Raw genomic sequence first — 20,320 nt, 5'->3', positions numbered from 1 at the left:
CTGTCCAAAGGCCGGAAGAGCTTATGTCATGGTTAACGTCGTCCGTCCGTCCGTGCGTGCTTGCGTTAGACTTTTTCTTGTTTACGCGATATAGTCAACAGTTTTCATCTGATTCTTTTCAAACTTGTTCAGTGTTTTTATATCAATGTGGACACGAACCCTATTAAAAATGGGTTACATCAGGGTAAAAAGTCCAGAATTATCTCCCAACAGTATCCAGATTAAGTTTGCAAATCCAGATTATTTGCAAACTTATTTTTTTTATTTATTGAACAAATGTTATGAAATTTTGCATATTTGTAGGGGGCATTGAGTACATACATATAATTGAAAAAAAAGAGTAAAAATGTTTTTGAAAAGTAGAGTTATTTGATGATAAAGTTGCCATCCCCCGTTGGATCCCAACGGGGTTTTGGTTCCCCCGTTAAGAATTGCAATTTTCCAACGGGAGATTTTTCCAGACGGGAGAATTTTACCTATATTTTACAAAAAATGTAATTTAAATATTATGCTTTGTTTTCTGTTTCAATGTTTACAAATACACATGTTTAAGTTATAATTGTAAGAAATATGTACTTTAATAAGAAAATAAAGTGTTTGTAGATTTTCTTCCCCCGTGGGGTTTTGACGGGGGATCCCGTGAAACTCCCATATCCATTAAACTCCAACGGGGTTTTCACGGGGGACCCCGGCAAACTCCCATTTAAATTAAACTCCAATGGGAGTTAGACGGGGGATCCCCGTCTAACTCCAATTTATAAAGAACTCCAATGGGAGTTTGACCAGAGAAGGGAGGGGGGATCAGACTTCAATAAACAGTTTATACCCATTGCAATATATTCTATTGTATAAAGAGTAAAAGACACCAAACTTTATTAAATAATTGATGTTTTCTTTTTAAGGTGTCAAAATCAATTTATAATTTTTGAATTTTCTTAACTCGGTACATTACGTTGAATAAAATGTCTTTTTGAAAGAGATTAGACCCACATATTGCTATTTCTGGAAAGATGAATTTAAAACGTTCCATAATTTTGAAAGACTGTATAAATAATAAAGTGACTTATCTCGAAAATATATTACATTTACCTTTTGATAATCCAAACGTTGCTTTTATCCATTTTTGTGATGATAAATACAATCCAGAAAGACAATAACATTGGAAACATACTTATTGTCATTCGGAATTGTATTATTGTGTTGTTTATTCCCGTTTAACAGTTTTTGAAGTTTTTTGCTCGAAATTTTGGGTCCGTCTATAATGCGTATATGACTCATTTTCGCGAATATGAACGAAACGAGCGAATATGATCGAATATTTGCAAGATTGATGCTTTTTCTGCAATGTTTTTATCAACAAATTACAGTTTAATGTAAAATATAATTAAGACTGTTAACATAAATAGATCAATTCTCTAGCCATTATCATGTTTCGAACTCTAAAGTCATGTTCGCGAATATGAACATTGTTTTTAGGCTACACACAACCAACAATAACCACGACGACTCCACAATACAAGGTTTACAGTCAACTCGTACCTTAGTCAACTCGCACGGTAGTCAACTCGCACGTTGTTTGGTCAACTCGCACGGAAGTCAACTCGTACCTAAAATTCAACTCGCACGGTAGTGAAACTATTGATGTGTTGATGGGTTCTGAATGAGTTATTTATGCATAAACACAAATGAGAAATACTTTCAGAGTTTAGTTCAATACTTTTTATTGCAATATTTTCACAAAATAACACATTTTTTTTAACAAATTGTGTTTACACCAGGTTACATTATCGGCACATTATAACAGACAGTAAAAGTACTTTTTAAAATATATTTTTTAAACTATTATTTTTATTAAAATATTTGAAACACACATTTTCAAAGCTTTATCATGTACACAAGTAGACATTCATCTATATACTTTTATTTTAATATTTATTTCAATATTTACATACAGTATCAAAGCTGTACAATATGTACACAAGTAGACATACATCTATATACTTTTATTTTAATATTTATTTCAATATTTACACACATTATCAAAGATTTACGATATGTACACTAATATTGTAATTTAATGAATAGGACATAAAGACTGATAGAACTATGAATTATTAAGAATTTAATATTTGTCATAAAACTATTAATGAAGATCCCGTTACCTATGGAAAACTTATTGCGCACACAATTATAAGTAAAAAACGTATAACAATAATGTTAACGTGAGTACAAATACGTATAGCTTAGTATCATATAAACCGAGTATATATGATTATCATACCTACATGTATTGAAACATTTTTGTACGCAAAGATTATTAATTTTACAATAATAATCAGTCATAATACAATTTTACAGAATCAAATGTGTATTTAATTAATAATTTAATAAAATTGCCCAGCATTATTAAAATTTGAACATGAGTTACAGTTCTACATTAATTAATTAAATATTAAATTGTAAAGCATGACAAATTAAAATATTTATTTAAGTATTCCATACTACAGCCTTATTTCTAGGCAACCCCTAACAGTAATAGCCTTATCTACCCCTCGATTATCAGTACCCTCATCAGCTCTGAATGACTGACAGATTAGCTGTTTATTGTAATTTTAGGGGTGGGAAATAGGATATGGTGTTTTCAGGTATTGTTACTTTCTTGACTGATTAGGTGACATATGGTTTATTATTACAATTCCAAATTAACAATTAAAGTGATAGTATGGGCATTTTTCACTGATGAATTGAGCTGAACATAATTAACAGGTCAAAAGAGTTAGTTTAAATGTGGTTACTGACGAATTATCTGCAACTCATCTTGCTGCTAGTTGTTTATAAAAAGTATATATTATAATCGATATTTTACATGACTCACCCAGTCCTCTAATCCGAAATGATCCGTAAAACAAAATAGTGTATTTGTGTCGTATGAACGAATCTGCACTAAAACTAGATTTAGATTCACTTCGTAAATCGAATCTTGTATGTCGTCAGTAGTCAAAACGAAACTACGGTTGATATTCAAATGCATTATTTTTCTCTTTCCGGGATATTGTTGTAGTATGTTGATGCTGCATTAACAAATATAAGTGTATATGAAGTGAAAACACCAAAAATAAACAACGGTTGCGATACACTACATAGACATATACGCTCTTTAGTCGTACCGAGCACATATCAGTGAAAGGGGGAAAAATTACATATATTTAGGGTATGGGTAACCTATGGTCTTTAAAAATCGATTAGGAATTTATAAAAGGTATTTCTTGTGTTAGGTTTAAGAAAGAATGTCTCAAAATATTGTAAAAAAAACAACATTGAAACTAGCGACAGGTCCCTTGCAAGGATATTTTGGATCTCCAAAAAGGAGGTTTTAGCGAAGGTCAATATTTCACGCTGCAGAAACAGAACAGAACTTTAAAGGTAAATTGTGAAAAATCTAAAGACTTGTAGGTAAATAAGCACAGCACATGGTTGAAATTAATGAGTAATGTAGCCAAAACTAGAATTGCATTCTGTTTGAATGTACTTTGCATGCCATGAAATGGGTAAAATTTCTCAATTTTTCATTAAAAAGTAGGTGGGTGGGGGAAAGGGTGTCAGACAATTCACCCCCAAGACAATTCATCCCCTGGACAATTCACTCCAGAATTTGATTTCCTTGGACAATACACCCCCAAGACAATTCACTGCCATATTTTTTATATGATATTGCATTGTCATTTGCTTTTGTCATATTTAAAAATAAGTTGTGAACAGATGTTTGGGGTTATAATTTTGACTTTGTAGCACAATTTTGATGTGAAGATAATAAATGTAGTATGTAAATGAAAGATGAAATAGTGTTTTTTGTCAAATGCAATCCAACCAATGTTATTTTCCTATAAACTGTGTTACAACATATAAAATTGAAACAAATTAAGTATTTTGTATTTATAATATTTGTGCATTGGATTTAAATAACAGTCTGCGAAATAAGCGCACGCCCGTTGGCCTGGGCGTGTAAATTATAGCTCGGGCCTATTAAAATTGCCATATTGTACGCCCGTCGGGCCAGTAGAAATTCCGTGTATCAATATTGTTTCATTTTTAAGTGTGATAAAAGTCATTATTTTGTGAGTACTTCGCGAAGATTTCCGACAGAACTTTGTTCAACTTCGCCTAAAATACGAGATTTAAACGCTTCCGATTGGTCCATACATTCAACGGTGATTTTCGAGTCGTAACACAGGCCACGTGGTGAACAATTTAGACTGGTTATTTACTAGTGGCACACGTCATGCTGATGTGTTTTTGTGCTGAAGTAAACGTTTATTTCCAAAGTTGAAAGTCCCTAGCTGGAGTGAAGCCTGGCAAGAAACTGCCCACTTCTGATTGTAAGTCAACAATTGACTATGAAAAATCACGGAAACGTGAATTTCAAGAAAAGTGGTAAAAAATCAGTGATGAAGGAGAAGCTACTTCTGTAAGACAGAGTTTAATAAGCTACGCTTAAAAACACAGCATAAGAAAAAAGTCAACATGTATGATAAAAGTATGCCATCTATGCCTTCACTTGTCAAGTAAACTTCTGGAAAATAACTATCAGGTTGCTTGTTTTACATGATATGGTTTCTGACTAAGAGGATCTCCAGGATTGCAGTGATGATTAGATGAACGAAGAAGTTGTTTATCACATGTTAAATGCTTATAATTAATAAAGGACATAATTACATTGACTTGTTATATTGTGTTGCAATTGTTTTTGCAATAGGCTTTACAGTTAACATACCCTGGATACAATTTTACTTTTAATAGATTAACTGCTATTGAAAGATGAAACCCTTTATCAGGGTGTATATTTTAACAAATTTACTTTGGGCTAGTAATTTTGCTGCTGGGCTACTTGTCTTTACCACTCCAGTAGCCCGAATGGCTAGTGGATAAAATGAACTATCGTGAAGACTTAAATAATATTATTAGGTTAACTGCTATTTTATTATTTGAGAACTTTGTCAAATATTGAAGTTGATTAATTAGTTTCATTTAATTCTTAGAATTTTACATTATGACAATTACTTATTTATTCATGTTAGATGGGATAATTAATTTAATAAAATATTATGGTTTAATTGATAAGAAAACCTTAATTAAAGAAAGGAAATTTAATCTGGTTGGAAGCGTGCTATTAATGGGTATTACAATCAAGCAACAACAACAACAACAACATAACCTTTATTAAGCTCAAATCACAAATATAGTGACACATGAGTATACAGTGACAATGCATCTTTTACAAAGAGTTATTAACAATTGTGACATGGTGTTAAACTTTACATAGAAAATAGAAAAGAGAAAGAGAAGTGGAGATGAAAAAAGATATGAGACATACATTTGAATTGAGTGGGGGAATGATGATGTTGTCCTGAGAAATAAACATTTTTTATTCCTTTGGCCTGAATAACCTGTTTGTTTACATGGATTACTGATGCAGACTATAGTTATGTTTTTTCCATTCGGTTCTATTTAAAACTCGGTGAATTTGATTGGTTAATTTATTTTTGTCTGCAGCGCTTCGCTGATCTGTGTGTAAACCCTGGAATTAGGTCAGAAATGTGCGTATTGTTTGTGTTTTCACTGTTTCCTCTGTAGAATAATCGTGGAGAGTGTTTCATTTATAGATCGCATATTAACTAAACTTTCAAAAGTGACGTATAGATTTACATTTTGTAGACCGAAATTGTCTGTTAATGTAATTCTACTTGGGATTAATTGGTGTGTTTAAATTAAGTAATGATCAAATGTGAAGTGACCCATTCACGTGACATTGACCGATGTTGTGTCAGGCCAGATTAACCATGCCCATGTTTGTCCTGTTGACCATGTGATTCGTAAGTAAAGGACTTTATGTTATTGTTTCAGCAAGTAGCTTTATATAATCATGTACTAAATTGTGTCGATTTGACCTGCAGTAGTGAGATTGCATGACAAAAAGTACTTTACTGTACATGTATTTGTGAAGTTGTGTAAGTTTACACATGGCACATGAAATCAATGGTGAAAGGCATGGATGGGTGATGGAGAGGGGGGATGAGTAGAAGTGCTGCAATAAGTAATAAGTGTAAAGTGTCATTGATTAAAAAACATATTCCAGCAAGGTTAACAATAAGCTTGAGATACAAACATACATGTACATTGCATATAATTTGGCTAGTGCAAGGTTTAAAATATAAATCACAATTTGCTAACAACATTTATGAGTAAATCAGTAATTTCAAATTTGTGACATTGATATTTGTTGCCAGATTGAAAAAACATGCGTAGAAATATTTTAAACATGCGTAGTGAATGAAGTTAGGTATTCAACATGAACTATGATGTAGTAATACCAATATGTAAGATGATTAATTCATCTTATAAAATATTAATTGATTGATTGAGACGAAATGCAAAAAGTACTGCATTAGACATGATTTTGTTCTCTATATAAATAAATTTATCAACGTGTTAGCGTTTAAAGTAATATTTTTTGTGGATATGAATTAGTCTTATGAGGTTTAATTGTTGAAATACATAAAAGATAACAAACATAATTTAACATATACACCAAGTTAAACTTATCAGCGGGTTAATGTTTGAAATAATACTTTTATGAATTTACATAATTTTTTTAAATCCTTTAAGGACCTTGTTGTCAACAATTCTTTAAATTTTAGCGTATTTGTTCTACAGTAGTAGTATTTTTTATAAACTTCCTTCTATGTTCATTAAAAAAGGGACATATAAGCATGTAGTGAAATTCATCCGCCACATCTCTGCATGTACAATGAGGGCATGTTCTCTCATTTATGTCTTGATTGGTCCATCTACCTGTCTCATCTGGGAAAAAGTGATTACCAGTTCTAAGTTTAATAAATAAAGATGATTCATATTTAGTTAGTGTGATTGAGAAAATTGTGAAATAAGGCTTGTTTACGCAATAAAGTCCACAATTTTCATCCAATTATTTCCCAACTTGCACAGTGTCTTTATCTGAATGATGAGTCAAACCCTATTGAAAATGAGCACTATCGGAGTTATAAGTCCAGAATTATCTTCCATTGAATTTGAGAAAAAATGAAAATTCATTTTTTTTATGTGATAAAGTCCATAATTTTCATCCAATTCTTGGCAAACTTGTACAGTGTCTTTGTATCAATGAGGACTCAATTAGCCAGTAGAGCGATTCAGGCTCTCATGGGCCTCTTGTTTAATGAAAAGAGCGCAAGTGTAATACCTTTGTGTACAAGCAAAGAAAATAAAATCATGACGTATTGAGTGTTTGACTTCAAGGTTGAGCCGCCCAGTGCCTCTCTTGGCAGTAAGAGTATGACGAACATCGTGAAAGAGCTGATAGATATCTCCAATTCTGGTCAGCGTGCTGTTGTCGGTGATCTAATAAGTAACGGGAATGTGGGCGGTATGTAGAGTTGCATTAATAAGTTGTTTATTTTGAAATTGTTTATTGTATGCTTTCCAACAGAGTATTGCATTTATTGCTGAAAAAAAGTCTCAATTAAAAAAGTTTTTTTAATTGTTCACTGCAAATAAATAATAAGTAAAATCGCAATGTTTACCATAAGCAAATATTTTTTTAATGAAAAGGCAATAACAAAACACATGTCTTGGCTTTACAAATGATGCATCTTTTTAGCTCACATGATTGCTTAGGTGAGCTTTTGTGACCGGTCTTTATCCGTCGTCTGTCCGTCCGTCCGTCGTCCACATTTGTTCGTAAACACTCTAGAGGCCACATTTATTGTCCGATCTCTATGAATCTTGGTCAGAAGCTTTGTCCCAATGAAATCTCGGTCGAGTTCGAAACTGGGTCGTGCCGGGTCAAAAACTAGGTCACTAGGTAAAAAAACAAGAAAAAACACTGTAGAAGTCACATTTCATGCCCAATCTTCATGTAACTTTGTCAAAATGTTTGTCTTAATGATATGTTGGTTGAGTTCAAAAGTGGTTCTGGTCCGTTGAAACACATGGCCGCCAGTGGTCGGGGCAGTTTTGCTTATTTTGCTATAGAGAAGCCTTGTAAACACTCGAGAAGTCACAATTTTTGCCCAATAATCATAAAAAGTTGGTCAAAACAATGATATCTCGAACGAGTTCTGAAATAGTCCAGATCGGTGAAAAAAACATGGCCGCCAGAGGACGGGGCATTTTTCTCAATATGTATATAGTGAAAACATGTGAACACTCTAGAAGTCACATGTTTGGCCCAATTTTCATGAAATTTGGTCAGAATATTTGTTTCCTTGATATGAGAGTTGATTTTGACAATGGTTCCGGTCAGTTGAATAACATGGCTGTCCGGGGGGGGGAGTTTTCTTATATGTATATATTTAAGAGCTTGTGAACACTCTAGAAGTCACATTTTTTGCCTAATCATCATGAAACTTGGTGAAAAGATTGGTTTTATATATATCTCAGATGATTTCACAAATGGTCCCGATCGGTCAAAATACATGGCTGCCAGGGGGGGGGGGGGCAGTATTCCTTATGTGACTAGAGAGAAACCTTGTGATCGAACACTATAGAAGTCACATTTGTTGCCTCGTCATTGTGAAACTTAGTCAATACAGTGGTTTATTGATTTCTCGGACAAGTTGGAAAATGGCTCAGATCGGTGAAACACATGTTTTAGCTCACCTGATTGCTCAGATGAGGTTTAAGGATTGGTCTTTGTCCGCCCGTCCACATTTGGTTTGTAAATACTCTAGCATTCACATTTCTCAAGCATTCTTTATCAAAGTTGCTGAAAGATCTCAGTCAATTTTGATAATGAGCAAAATCACATAATTTATGCCATAATTATTACCTTTAGATTGTCCAAATTGTCATTATATTATACAAAATCCTTGTTTTACACTCTATAGGTTACAATTTTGTTTCAGATTTTATGAATCTTGGTCATAATATTTACTTTTGTAAGCAAAGTTTGATGTTTGGTAAGGGGGGGGGGTCAACTCAAAATATAGGTCACCAGGTCAAATCTTACAAAAACAAAAACACTCCATACGCCAGAGTTTTGGTTCAATAATGATGAAACTTGACCAGGATGTTTGTCTGGACAATATCTAGGTCATGTTAGATGTTTGGTAAAGATTGAATGAACCGACTCCTCTCAGGTAATTGAATTAGGGCCATCTTGGCCCTCTTGTTATAACATTCTTAAACATACATCCGAAGCAACCAATATGCTCTATTTGCAGACTATTTAATAAAGAATAATAATCACATTATTTGAAATTTAATAAAGAATGATAATCACATTATTTGAATTGCTACCCCATGCCAACTGCATTTTGTTAATGAATGGGTGCATAACTGAAAGAGGGTAAGTGATCTCCTTAATATCCAAGATTAAATGCTGTATACGCAACAAAGGGCAATAACTCTTATTTAAGAAAGTGAGATATAGCCCTAAATGTTTCATCATACAAACCAATAACGCGCAATAACTCTTATTTAAGAAAGTGTAGGGTATTGATTTGTTGTGCATATCATTTCTCGTGATTGATAGCTATACACCAATTAAGTTTCATCTTTAAAAACATGTATAAGTTCTGAGGTATAGCTCTAAACGTTTATGATTAATGGTCAGACTGAATGACCGACATATCGACAACGCCAAAACTATCCGTCCACTGTTGGCATGATAAAAACCTCTGCAAGATTGTTTGCTATTATATATCAGCCCCTGGATTGTTTGCTATAGTATTCAAGCCCCTGTATTTTTTTGCAATAAAATTCCAGCCCTTGGATAATTGGCAGTGACAATCGAGCCCTTGGTTTGTGTGCAATGATACTCCAACCCCTGGATTGATTGCAATAATAATACAGCCATTGGATTGCTTGCTATGATATGCCAGCCCCTGGGTTGTATGCAATGATATTCCAGACCCTTGATTGTTTGCTGTGATTGTCAAGCCATTTGGTTATTACCCCAGACAGAGGCGGAGGGATATAGAATTAGCGTTTGTCATTCCGTAAAGCCATTCGCCTGTCACACAACTTGTTAGAGCAATATCTCAATAATTTAAGATATCAACTTGAAACTTTATGGGTGCACAGGTATCAATAAGAAGAAGTACCATGCAGAAAAACCATAACTCTACACTTTCTTAAATAAGAGTTAATGGGTTAAGTTTGTATGCCCCTGGTAGGGGGGCAAATAGCAGTTGAACTGTTCGTCAGTCTGTCCGTCCGTCTGAAAACTTTAACATTGCCCATAACTTTTGCAATATTTAAGATAGCAACTTGATATTTGGCATGCACGTGTATCTCATTGAGCTGCACATTTTGAGTGGTGCAAGCTCAATATCAAGGTTATCCTTCACGGTCAAAGGTCAGGTATATAGCTTCAAAGTGGCGCAGTAGGGGCATTGTGTTTCTAACAAACCACAATGGAAATACGGGATATTGCTCTTTTTTGTGTAATTATTGGCGTTAGTGTGCATGCCATAGTGCATTCTATGCATGCACTTTTCAATTATGATTGTTTTTACTTCATATCGTTTTATGTACATATTGTTTCAATGCATTGTGAGTATACATACGTATGCTATCTGCGAAATAAATCTATCTATCTCTTGTTTGTATGATGTAACATTTCAGGGCTATATCTCAGAAACCATACCAAACCTTAAACATGAAACTTCATGAGTGTGTAGAAATTAATCAGAAGACATGTCATGCACAAGAACCATAGCCCCACACGTTCTTAATAAGAATTAGTGCCCTTTATATGCTGTAACATTTCAGGGCTATATCTCAGATATACCACTAGATTTCAACATCAACGACATTGGTGTATATATATCAATGAGAAGAATTGCCATCCATGTAGACAATAACCTTACACTTACATATTTTTTGTTTTGGATTATACCTATAACGCGATTACACCCAATAATAATAAAAATATTTGGCGGATGTTTGCTATAATATTAAACCCTTTGATCGTGTTCTGTGATATTCCAGCCCCTAAATTGTTTGCTGTGATAATTTCAGTCCCTTGATTGTTTGCTATGATATTCTAGCCACTGGATTGTTTGCTATGATATTATTGCAACTGGATTGTTTGCTTTGATATTCCAGTCACTGCATTGTTTGCTTTGATATTCAAGTCAATAATTTGTTTGAATTGATAATATTGCAACTGGATTGTTTGCTATGTTATTCCAGTCCCTTGATTGTTTGCTTTGATATTATAGCAACTCAATTGTTTGCTGATATAATAGCAACTCAATTTTTTGCTATAATATTCTAGCAACTCAATTGTTTGCTATGATATTCTAGCAACTAAATTGTTTGCTATGATATTCCAGCCCCTAGACTGTCTATGATATACCAGCACTTGAATTGTTTGCTTTGATATTCCAGCGCTAGGATTGTTTGCTTTGATATATGATATTACAGATGCTGTTCAGATGATGGATGTAATTATGTCCAGTGTGAACAGTGATGAAGATACAAGCGGCAAGTCACAGGAGAGAACTATGGTAAGCAGGTCTCTTTAAATGATTTCAAGTATTCTCAAAGATAATGCACAAAGCAATTTGTACAAACCGTCTTACTGCCCCGCAAAAACGTATCGTTTGAGCTCTGAATTTATTCATAATTGCAAACCTATGCTCTGTTTATTATTTTGGTCAAACAATGATTGTTCTCACAGGTTTGATAGGTTTGTCAAATTTTCGAACCAGCGTGAAATTTGCTGTTTGCTTTTTATCAGTCATATGTTCGCCTTTTTTATCCCCGCCAAAAAAAAATCGGAGAGGATATAGTAATAGTCTCCGTCCGTCTATGCGTCCGTCTTTCCGTCTGAAACTTTGTCCAGAGCATAACTCCAAATATATTCAACGGATTTACTTTAAACTTAGAATATAAACAGATGGCATCTATGAGAAGTGCAATGACCAAGAACCATAACTCTCTCTACCTTAGTTCTTAAGTTATTACCCTTTATATGATTTCAAAGTAATTTTTTGTCCGGAGCATAACTCTTAATCTACTGGAGGGATTTACTTGAAACTTGAAATATAATCAGATGGCAAAGGAGCAGTGCAGTTACTAAGAACCATCACTCTATCTACCTTAGTTTTTTAATGATCTCCTTTTATTTAATTTCAAAGTAAATTTTTGTCCGGAGCATAACTCAAAATCTACTTAAGGGATTTACTTGAAACTTGAAATATAAACAGATGGCAAGTAGGAAAAGTGCCGTGACTAAATAATCATAACTCTATCTACCTTAGTTTTTTAATTATCTCCCTTTATTCAATTTCAAAGTAAATTTTTGTCCAGAGCATAACTCTTAATCTACTGAAGGGATTTACTTACAATTAGAAATATAAACAGATGGTAACTAGGAGAAGTTCAGTGAATATGAACCATAACTCTTTTTGCCGTAGTTTTTTAATTATCTCCCTTTTTTATATTTTTATTTAATTTATTTATAGTTTTAAATTATACTTAATTTAATTTAATAATAAATATTTAGTATTTCAATTTTTAATATCTCCCTTTATCTAATTTTGCAATAATACTATATAACTAATTGATCCTTGAAATATGAATAGATGACACCGGTGCCATGTTTTACAAATATTATTCTACTCTCTAAAACAAATGTTGTCATACAAGCAAACACATTTCGGCGGGGATCTGACACTACTGTGACAAGCTCTTGTCATGTGTCATTTAGCAAACAATTCACAATTGAAATGACTTCAGTATGTTTTTGTGCAGTTCTTAGAATGCATTATTCAAAGTTTTAAGGACAGTTTTTAAAATGCACCTTTGAAATGTCTGAGTCTTGTTCTGAGAATGCAACATGTAAATGATTTCAATTTAGTTCTATAAATACGTCATTTAAATTCTTCAAGGTAGTTCTCAGATTGCACCATTTAAAGTATTTAGAGTGGTTCTGAGAATGCACCATTTAAACGCATTGGAGTAATTAGTAGAATTTTCAGCTTGGTAGTATATTTGTTGGTGTTAATTTATGCCATTAGATACGGACAGCAATTGTTACCTACCTAGCATCAACAATAAAGGATGTGGGCACTGTTAATGATGTGTTTGCGTCCGCCAGCGTTCTAGCAAAAATCACCCAGATGCCGGCAGAACTAATACCAGAAATGCAGGTAGCTGGGCTTCATCGAATGTTATGCTACTTTAGTGGGCATTAATTTCTCATGGGATACTATTTGTTCAATCATCATACTAGAATAATGCTTAATTAATAAAAACTTAATTAATAGAAACCTTTTAATACATGTTCTTTAACAAAACAATCAATATTACATGTCAAGAAGACAATATTTTAATGGAATAACAATATAAATAGCGGCAGCCATACAGAAATTCTTGTAACAAATAAAGTCTATCGTAATTGAATGTTAAAATCAACATAATTTGTTGGTGGCAAAACACATTATCTTGAGTGTATGATGACAATTGTGTATGTTTTCATAAGAAAATACTGTTTCATGATCCATTCTCTTAAATGTTTTGTTAAATGTCAAACAATAAATCATACTGGTTTGTTTACATGATCATTTATTCAATGGGTCTAAAAATGTTCATGCTTTTTTAAATGTGTAATTAATTATTTAATTGCACTGCACCCCTTGTTCAACTAGAATTTACCAATTTAGATTTATTATTTTATGTTTTTTTCTGTGATTAATGTAAAAAATATCAGTTGTTGAAAACTGTTAATTAAAAAGTGAAAAAAAATCCTATAAATTATCGATTATTTTCTTTGTTTCACTGTGAAATGACATTATTTTGACATCATGGCATTTTTTTGTCCCGTGTATTTGTCCATTTTTAGCTCACCTGTCACGAATTGACATGGTGAGCTTATGTGACCGTGTGATGTCCGGCGTCCGTTGTGTGAGCTTGCGTGTGTGCGTGCGTCCGTCCGTCAACAATTTGTTTGTGTAGACAGTAGAGGTCACAGTTTTCATCCAATCTTTAAAATATTTGGTCAAAATGTTTATCTTGATGAAATCTGGGTTGGGATTGTATTTGGGTCATCTGGGGTCAAAAAATAGGTCACTAGGTCAAAAACTAGGTAACATAATAGGTCAAATAATAGAAACACCTTGTGTAGACAATAGAGGTCGCAGTTTTCATCCAATCTTTATTAAATTTGGTTAGAAGGTTTATCTTGATGAAATCTGGGTTGGTATTGTATTTGGGTCATCTGGGGTCAAAATCTAGGTCACTAGGTCAAATAATTGAAAAGTCATCAACAATTTGTTTGTGTAGACAGTAGAGGTCACAGTTTTCATCCAAATGTTTATGAAATTTGGTCAGAATGTTTATCTTGATAAAATCTGGGTTGGGATTGTATTTGGGTCATCTTGGGTCAATAACTAGATCACTAGGTCAGAAACTAGGTCAAATAATAGAAAACATTGCGTAGACAATAGAGGTCGCAGTTTTCAACCAATCTTTATGAAATTTGGTCAGAATGTTTATCTTTATGAAAGCTGGCTTGGGAATGTATTTGGGTCATGTGGGGTCAAAAACTAGTCACTAGGTCAAAAACAAGGTCAAATAATAGAAAAACCTTGTGTAGACAATAGAGGTCGCAGTTTAAATCCAATCTAAATTAAATTTGGTCGATATGTTTATCTTGATGAAATCTGGGTTGAAATTGTATTTGGGTTATCTGGGGTCAAAAACAAGGTATCTAGGTCAAAAACTAGGTCACTAGGTGAAATAATAGAAAAACCTTGTATAGACAATAGAGGTCGCAGTTTTAATCCAATCTTTATGAAATTTCGTCAGAATGTTTATCTTGATGAAATCTGGATTGGGATTGTATTTGGGTCATCTGAGGTCAAAAACTAGGCCATGAGGTCAAAGATTAGAAAAACCTTGTGTAGACAATTGAGGCCACAGTTTTCATCCAATTTTCATGAAATGTGGTCACAATGTTTGTCTTGATGAAATCTGGGTTGGGATTGTATTTGGGTCACCTGGGGTCAAAATCAGGTCAATAGGTCAAATATTAGAAAAACCTTGTGTAGACAATAGAAGTCACAGTTTTCATCCAATCTTTATGAAATTTGGTCAGAATGTTTATCTTGATGAAAACTGGGTTGGGATTGTTTTTAGTCAGGTGAGCGATTCAGGGCCATCATGGCCGTCTTGTTATCTTTTTAAAATGTAAAGAAATGGTTATAAGTGAAGTATTAAATATCAACAAAGTTTATGGGTTTCTGTAGATAATCGGTGCGCATCATCATAGAACATAAATAGTTTCACCACTTTAAATATATTATTGTCTTCTATAATATATTTTTAGAGTCGTCTGTTATAATTTTAATTCTCACAACACAGGTTGAAAACAATAAAACTAAACGACGTAATTAGAATAGCTCACAAAACTTCAATCAATAAATATGTGGTAACGCTCCTTACTTATCATGTATATGGTTGCAAGTATGTATGATATTCTTTACTAAACATGTATGTTTTAACTTTAATATTGTACATAGTATCTTTGACTGATTTATTAACAATTATTTAATAAACAAAATGGTGTATTTTACATGATAACACGATGCAATGATTCAATATAATAAAAATTTATAAAATACTTAAATATCTTTGCATGGCCAAATTCTATACTCATGAACAAATCATTTTCAAGGATAGCAAACGCCTTAAAATTTTACATAATCAGTAAGTTTATTCGCATTTAAATGTTACAGATGTACGGATAAATATCAAGAAGGATGTAATTGCACAACTCACTTTTTCAATTTGACAAAAGTCTTTCCAGAACTCAATATTCTTCATATACCAATTCATCATTAACCAGACGCTATTTATTACGAAGGTTGTGAACATATAAAACAGTCGAATGTATAATATTTTTAATTTGTATAATCCGAGCAGTCCTTTACCCAGATTTTTACGACTTCGCTATAACATGTTCATTTTAATGTCAGAGACATTGAAATTATGCAGCATTGTCTATCGAAGAAAAAAATATCGGCCATCCATACATTTGTCTCATCTTCCTCCTTATTAAGAGACGATTTGAAAAAGGTATATTACTTAATTTAATTAACAGTAATCTACATACTATGAACCAAAAGAGCCTTCCAATGTTGATCTTCAAACAAAAGTCAGTCAACAATCAAAACATGTTAAATGGTAAGCATAATAAACACTTTATATTCTATACAAAGCAAAACACATGCGTTGCCAAAGTTGTCGTGGAATTTCTCAAATAAGCCAATGAAATCTTAGCAAGTATTTATTCGGATCTACTGGTGGGAATTATCCCCAGCATTCCATTCGCTTTTGATAAATCTAAAGGCCAATACCCGGGTAACGGAAATTCCGAATAGTCTACTGAAACCTAAAGTGTCATCAGAGTATCTCAAACTGATTGAGACTTATTGGACCGTTTAAGGAAGGTTAGTTTGTTTGCAGGTAGTGGCTGCAAGTGTTGCTGAGAGTTTGGCAATGTCCTTGTTCCAGCGCAGAAATGAAACATCAGATCCTGACAAGATAACCGATGCCTCTCAGTAGTAGAATTATGCAAATTCTAGTAGTATACTTCGTGCAGTTCCTTTCCGTTTGTAATATACAATCATAATATATTGAATGATATCAATTTTAGATTTCTGTTACATGGGTACAAAAGATATTCTGCCTAAGCTATTGGGATATAATGTGTGAAATACAAGTAGCCTGATATAAATGTTTGTAAAAGAATAACATTCTAAAATGCCTAGGTCTTTTGACTGGTATAATTACAATTTGATTTGGTATTCGTTCTTGAACTGCAAATTGTGTTCTCTTACGAAGGTTGGGGCATTAAGGATTGCACTTGTACGTCCATGTTTGCTCCACAAAGCTTGAGAACTAACTTCTCTTTTATTACTGGATGGGTCTTTCTTGATCATTTACAATTTAATGAACTTAGTGTATACACACATATGGTCCTTTGTTTATTTTTTCAAAAGAATATGTAGTTAACTGAAACTTTTGTGTTCAACTCGTTAATAACCGGGTTGATCTCGCTCAATCTTTTACACTGTGTACATGATCGTAAGCAAAATAATTTAGGCTTCGGCAAATTTGTGGCATCATTACGTCCCTTTGTTTGCCACTCTATAATATATAGTCCCAAAATATTTAGTTTTTAACTTTTCTTAACTACTGTGATTATCGCACAAACGTCAACACTTAAATGTCCTTAATTATAAATGATTTTATGAAGGAAATTTGTTCTGCGACGCTTTGTCTTGTTTTAAGCTTTGAAATATATAGGTCCAATCTTCATTATCTTGCGTGTGTTCATTCTTTCAAAGCTAAGTACGTAGATGAGTGTTAAGGGTGGAATTTGACTGTGACAAGTAAGCCTCCTTTTTTAACACTGTTGAATATATAATTGCTTTGTCTGTGGCTTAACATGATTTTGTTTGACATCGGTGTCTGTGACACATTTCTATTGTTATATAGTATTTGTCTGCAATGAGGTACATGCATAATTACATACACAAACTGGAACATGACATGCCAGATGTGTAAGGAATCTCACATCACACTCACCTTTTTTTGTTTTTCTCTCCCCATATTGAATTACTTGTTTCGTTTGAAAGATCGATCCCTTTGAAGTCTAGTAATATTTCATTTTTATGAATGCTGATACATTACAGGAATATATTGAATAGTGTTGGACAGCTGATGGACATAAAAGCAAACCCGTCTCTTGAAATCTCAAGGGTAAGGATTTTTGATTTGTGAAAATGTGTTGCATCAGCATTGTTGTTCAAATCCTGATCAAAATACTGTTGTTGTTTTTTACAATTGTACTTTTTGTAAAGACGTTCATTTTCGCTATGTACTTATTATTATTAATTAATAGTTTGTAACCTAATAAATACATACAACGTGTATGCATTCGTCATTAAATCCCGCCTTGATGCTGCATACAAATGTGTCGATGCTGATCTTCAAGAGCTCATCGTATTCGCGAAGACTTATCGCGACGCTAAAACAAAATGCCTCTTTAAGGCATGCACAGTTGTTTGTTTTGGAAATTATGGCTTCCTGCGGTGGCATTGAGTTGGTTCAGGAGGATTTATTAGTTTTTCATCCTGTAATAGTTTCATGTACATGTATACCCAAAGTTAATCTAAGGAGTTGAGAGCTTTTCATTCATTATCTTGGATTTAAAATGCTGAGGATTGTTAAATATAATCTGATATATCTTTCCCATTCAAATTGTTTTAAATAAGCTGTCAAAAAAAAAAAATTAAATTAATTTACCATTTTAAGTGTATCAGGGGGTGTCTGTTATAATTTTAATTACTTGATGTTAGGTAATTAAAAATTGAAGTATACAAATAACCTAAGGCTAAGATAAACTGAAGGTAATTTAAACAAAAAATATCAAGATTATGGTGAACCTGTAAACAGTTCGCATAATATGAATGGTTTGAAATTAATAAACCATGTAAAACATACAATAACTGCTTCCCCTAAGAAAATGTGTTGTGAGTAAAGAAAAGATTTTGAGGGAATCTTAATACGAAATATACGCTTACCAATTTCTTGCTGTTATGGCTTGAAAGTGAGCGGAATTTAAACAATTCATAAAAGTAAAAAATTGGTTTACAAGGTGAAAAATACCTGTCTATGCATGGACGTCGCCTTCTTGTTTGTCAAGTGATGACTCCTTATGAAATTAGCTATGACCAGATAAATGCTTTCATAAAATAAATTTTGCTTTCAATACCTGAAGTGTTCAATTATACCCAACACTGCTTTAAATCGTGATGAGAACCTTCTCTTACGCCATCCTGAATATAATGTTTGTATATAGATGTACGTATATAAAATGTTTTCTGTGATCATTCAAGTGTATCGATACTTGGCGATTCTTTACGTATGATTGCTTTTTTATTTAATGTTTAAAAAATAAAAAGTAATTTAATGTTTGAAAAATTAAAAGCTTTTTTGCATTTCGTGTAATACATGCAAACAAAGTGTTAAATAAACATAAACCTTGTATTGTGCATGTAAATTAAAAATTTCATGTACAGTTAATCAGGTAATGTTGCGTTTTTTTTTTCGCGGCACTGCCCTTAGATCACAGTGGCTCATTATATGTTGCGCAATTACCCAGGTATATTTATGGCCGCGGTGGCTTAACACGAAGGTTATCACGGTGGTTTCGCGATCGCTGCAGCACTGAGTGTTTTTTATACTGTACAGAAACTACTTGGCGTGTTCATTGAAGGCTCAAAGTTATTTCTGGCTTTCAAGAAACAAAGTATTAATTAAGTCACACACTTGATAAAAAGTATACACTTTTGGAAACAGTGGTTTGTTATGAACATGAATGAATGTAGATTTAATTCTTCCAAACATTCTGTTTACGAATGATTTCATATTTTATTTGTTTGTCTTAATCAGTTGTAAGTTTATGCCTATTTGATATTGATATGATTTTATATAACATGCAATATCATATCAATTATTTTAAGTAATTGATTTCATGGAGATAACTTTTTTTGCCAATCTTCAGACAAAGAATGGGACAAATCAGCTGCTAGGGGTTTTGGAAGTTCTCAGCAACACTCTTCTCTACAACCAAGCATTGGACTCTAACACCACGGTGCTGCACACTGACACACTGTCACTGGGTGTAACTAAGGTTATGGGAGGAGACCTGGCGTCAGAAGCATTCACGCTAGGACTGAGCGGTCAGACGGCATGGGTCTCGTTAGTTCAGGAGATCGCACGTGATGTTGATTCTGTTGTGGGAGTACAGGTAGTCATTTAAAATTGAAAACTATATAAAGGATTGAAAATCAACAGGAAAAATAGACGATATCTGTAACTCTGCTTATTTTGTAGCTGTTATAATACTATATTGATTTGTCAAGGATAAAAATAGTGGTATATCAAAGTCGTAAATAACCACAATTAGCGCCCTTACAAAGTATAAAAACGTGATTTGTTCGACCACGAGCTAGTTTAAATAACGGAACATTCTCTCCAAGCAGTATAACTTTTCAAACTTAAACAACTATCGTTCGTACATCTACGAACAAATCCATTATACTTTTAATATGAAATTGCCACCTTTGGGGTCTAGCAACAATACTGATAGTATCCTCCATAACATGAGGACGTTGTTCGGGCGAGGACTATTTGACAGTGATAAATCGTAAGCATTTTATAAAAACTGTAAAACTTCTCTTTATCGACACATCAATAACAACTAAAGAGTTTCATCAACTCGAGC

The 20,320-nt window shown here is 33.2% G+C and overlaps 1 protein-coding gene across 8 annotated transcripts in view; it reads left to right on the top strand.

The window, feature by feature from the left end:
• Positions 1-20,320, top strand: part of LOC127875956 (polycystic kidney disease 1-related protein-like) — a 228,786-nt gene that overhangs the window by 167,409 nt on the left and 41,057 nt on the right. For all 8 annotated transcript variants that reach the window (XM_052420729.1, XM_052420731.1, XM_052420733.1 and 5 more), the window contains 6 exons: positions 7,312-7,438; positions 11,446-11,528; positions 13,044-13,175; positions 16,492-16,586; positions 17,724-17,790; positions 19,598-19,843. In XM_052420729.1, coding sequence (XP_052276689.1) covers positions 7,312-7,438; positions 11,446-11,528; positions 13,044-13,175; positions 16,492-16,586; positions 17,724-17,790; positions 19,598-19,843 — 750 coding nt within the window. The remainder of the gene's footprint in view (positions 1-7,311; positions 7,439-11,445; positions 11,529-13,043; positions 13,176-16,491; positions 16,587-17,723; positions 17,791-19,597; positions 19,844-20,320) is intronic.

The sequence above is a fragment of the Dreissena polymorpha genome, chromosome 4, assembly GCF_020536995.1.
Source record: "Dreissena polymorpha isolate Duluth1 chromosome 4, UMN_Dpol_1.0, whole genome shotgun sequence".
Classification (NCBI taxonomy): domain Eukaryota; kingdom Metazoa; phylum Mollusca; class Bivalvia; order Myida; family Dreissenidae; genus Dreissena; species Dreissena polymorpha.
This window is presented reverse-complemented; position numbering and strand designations above follow the sequence as displayed.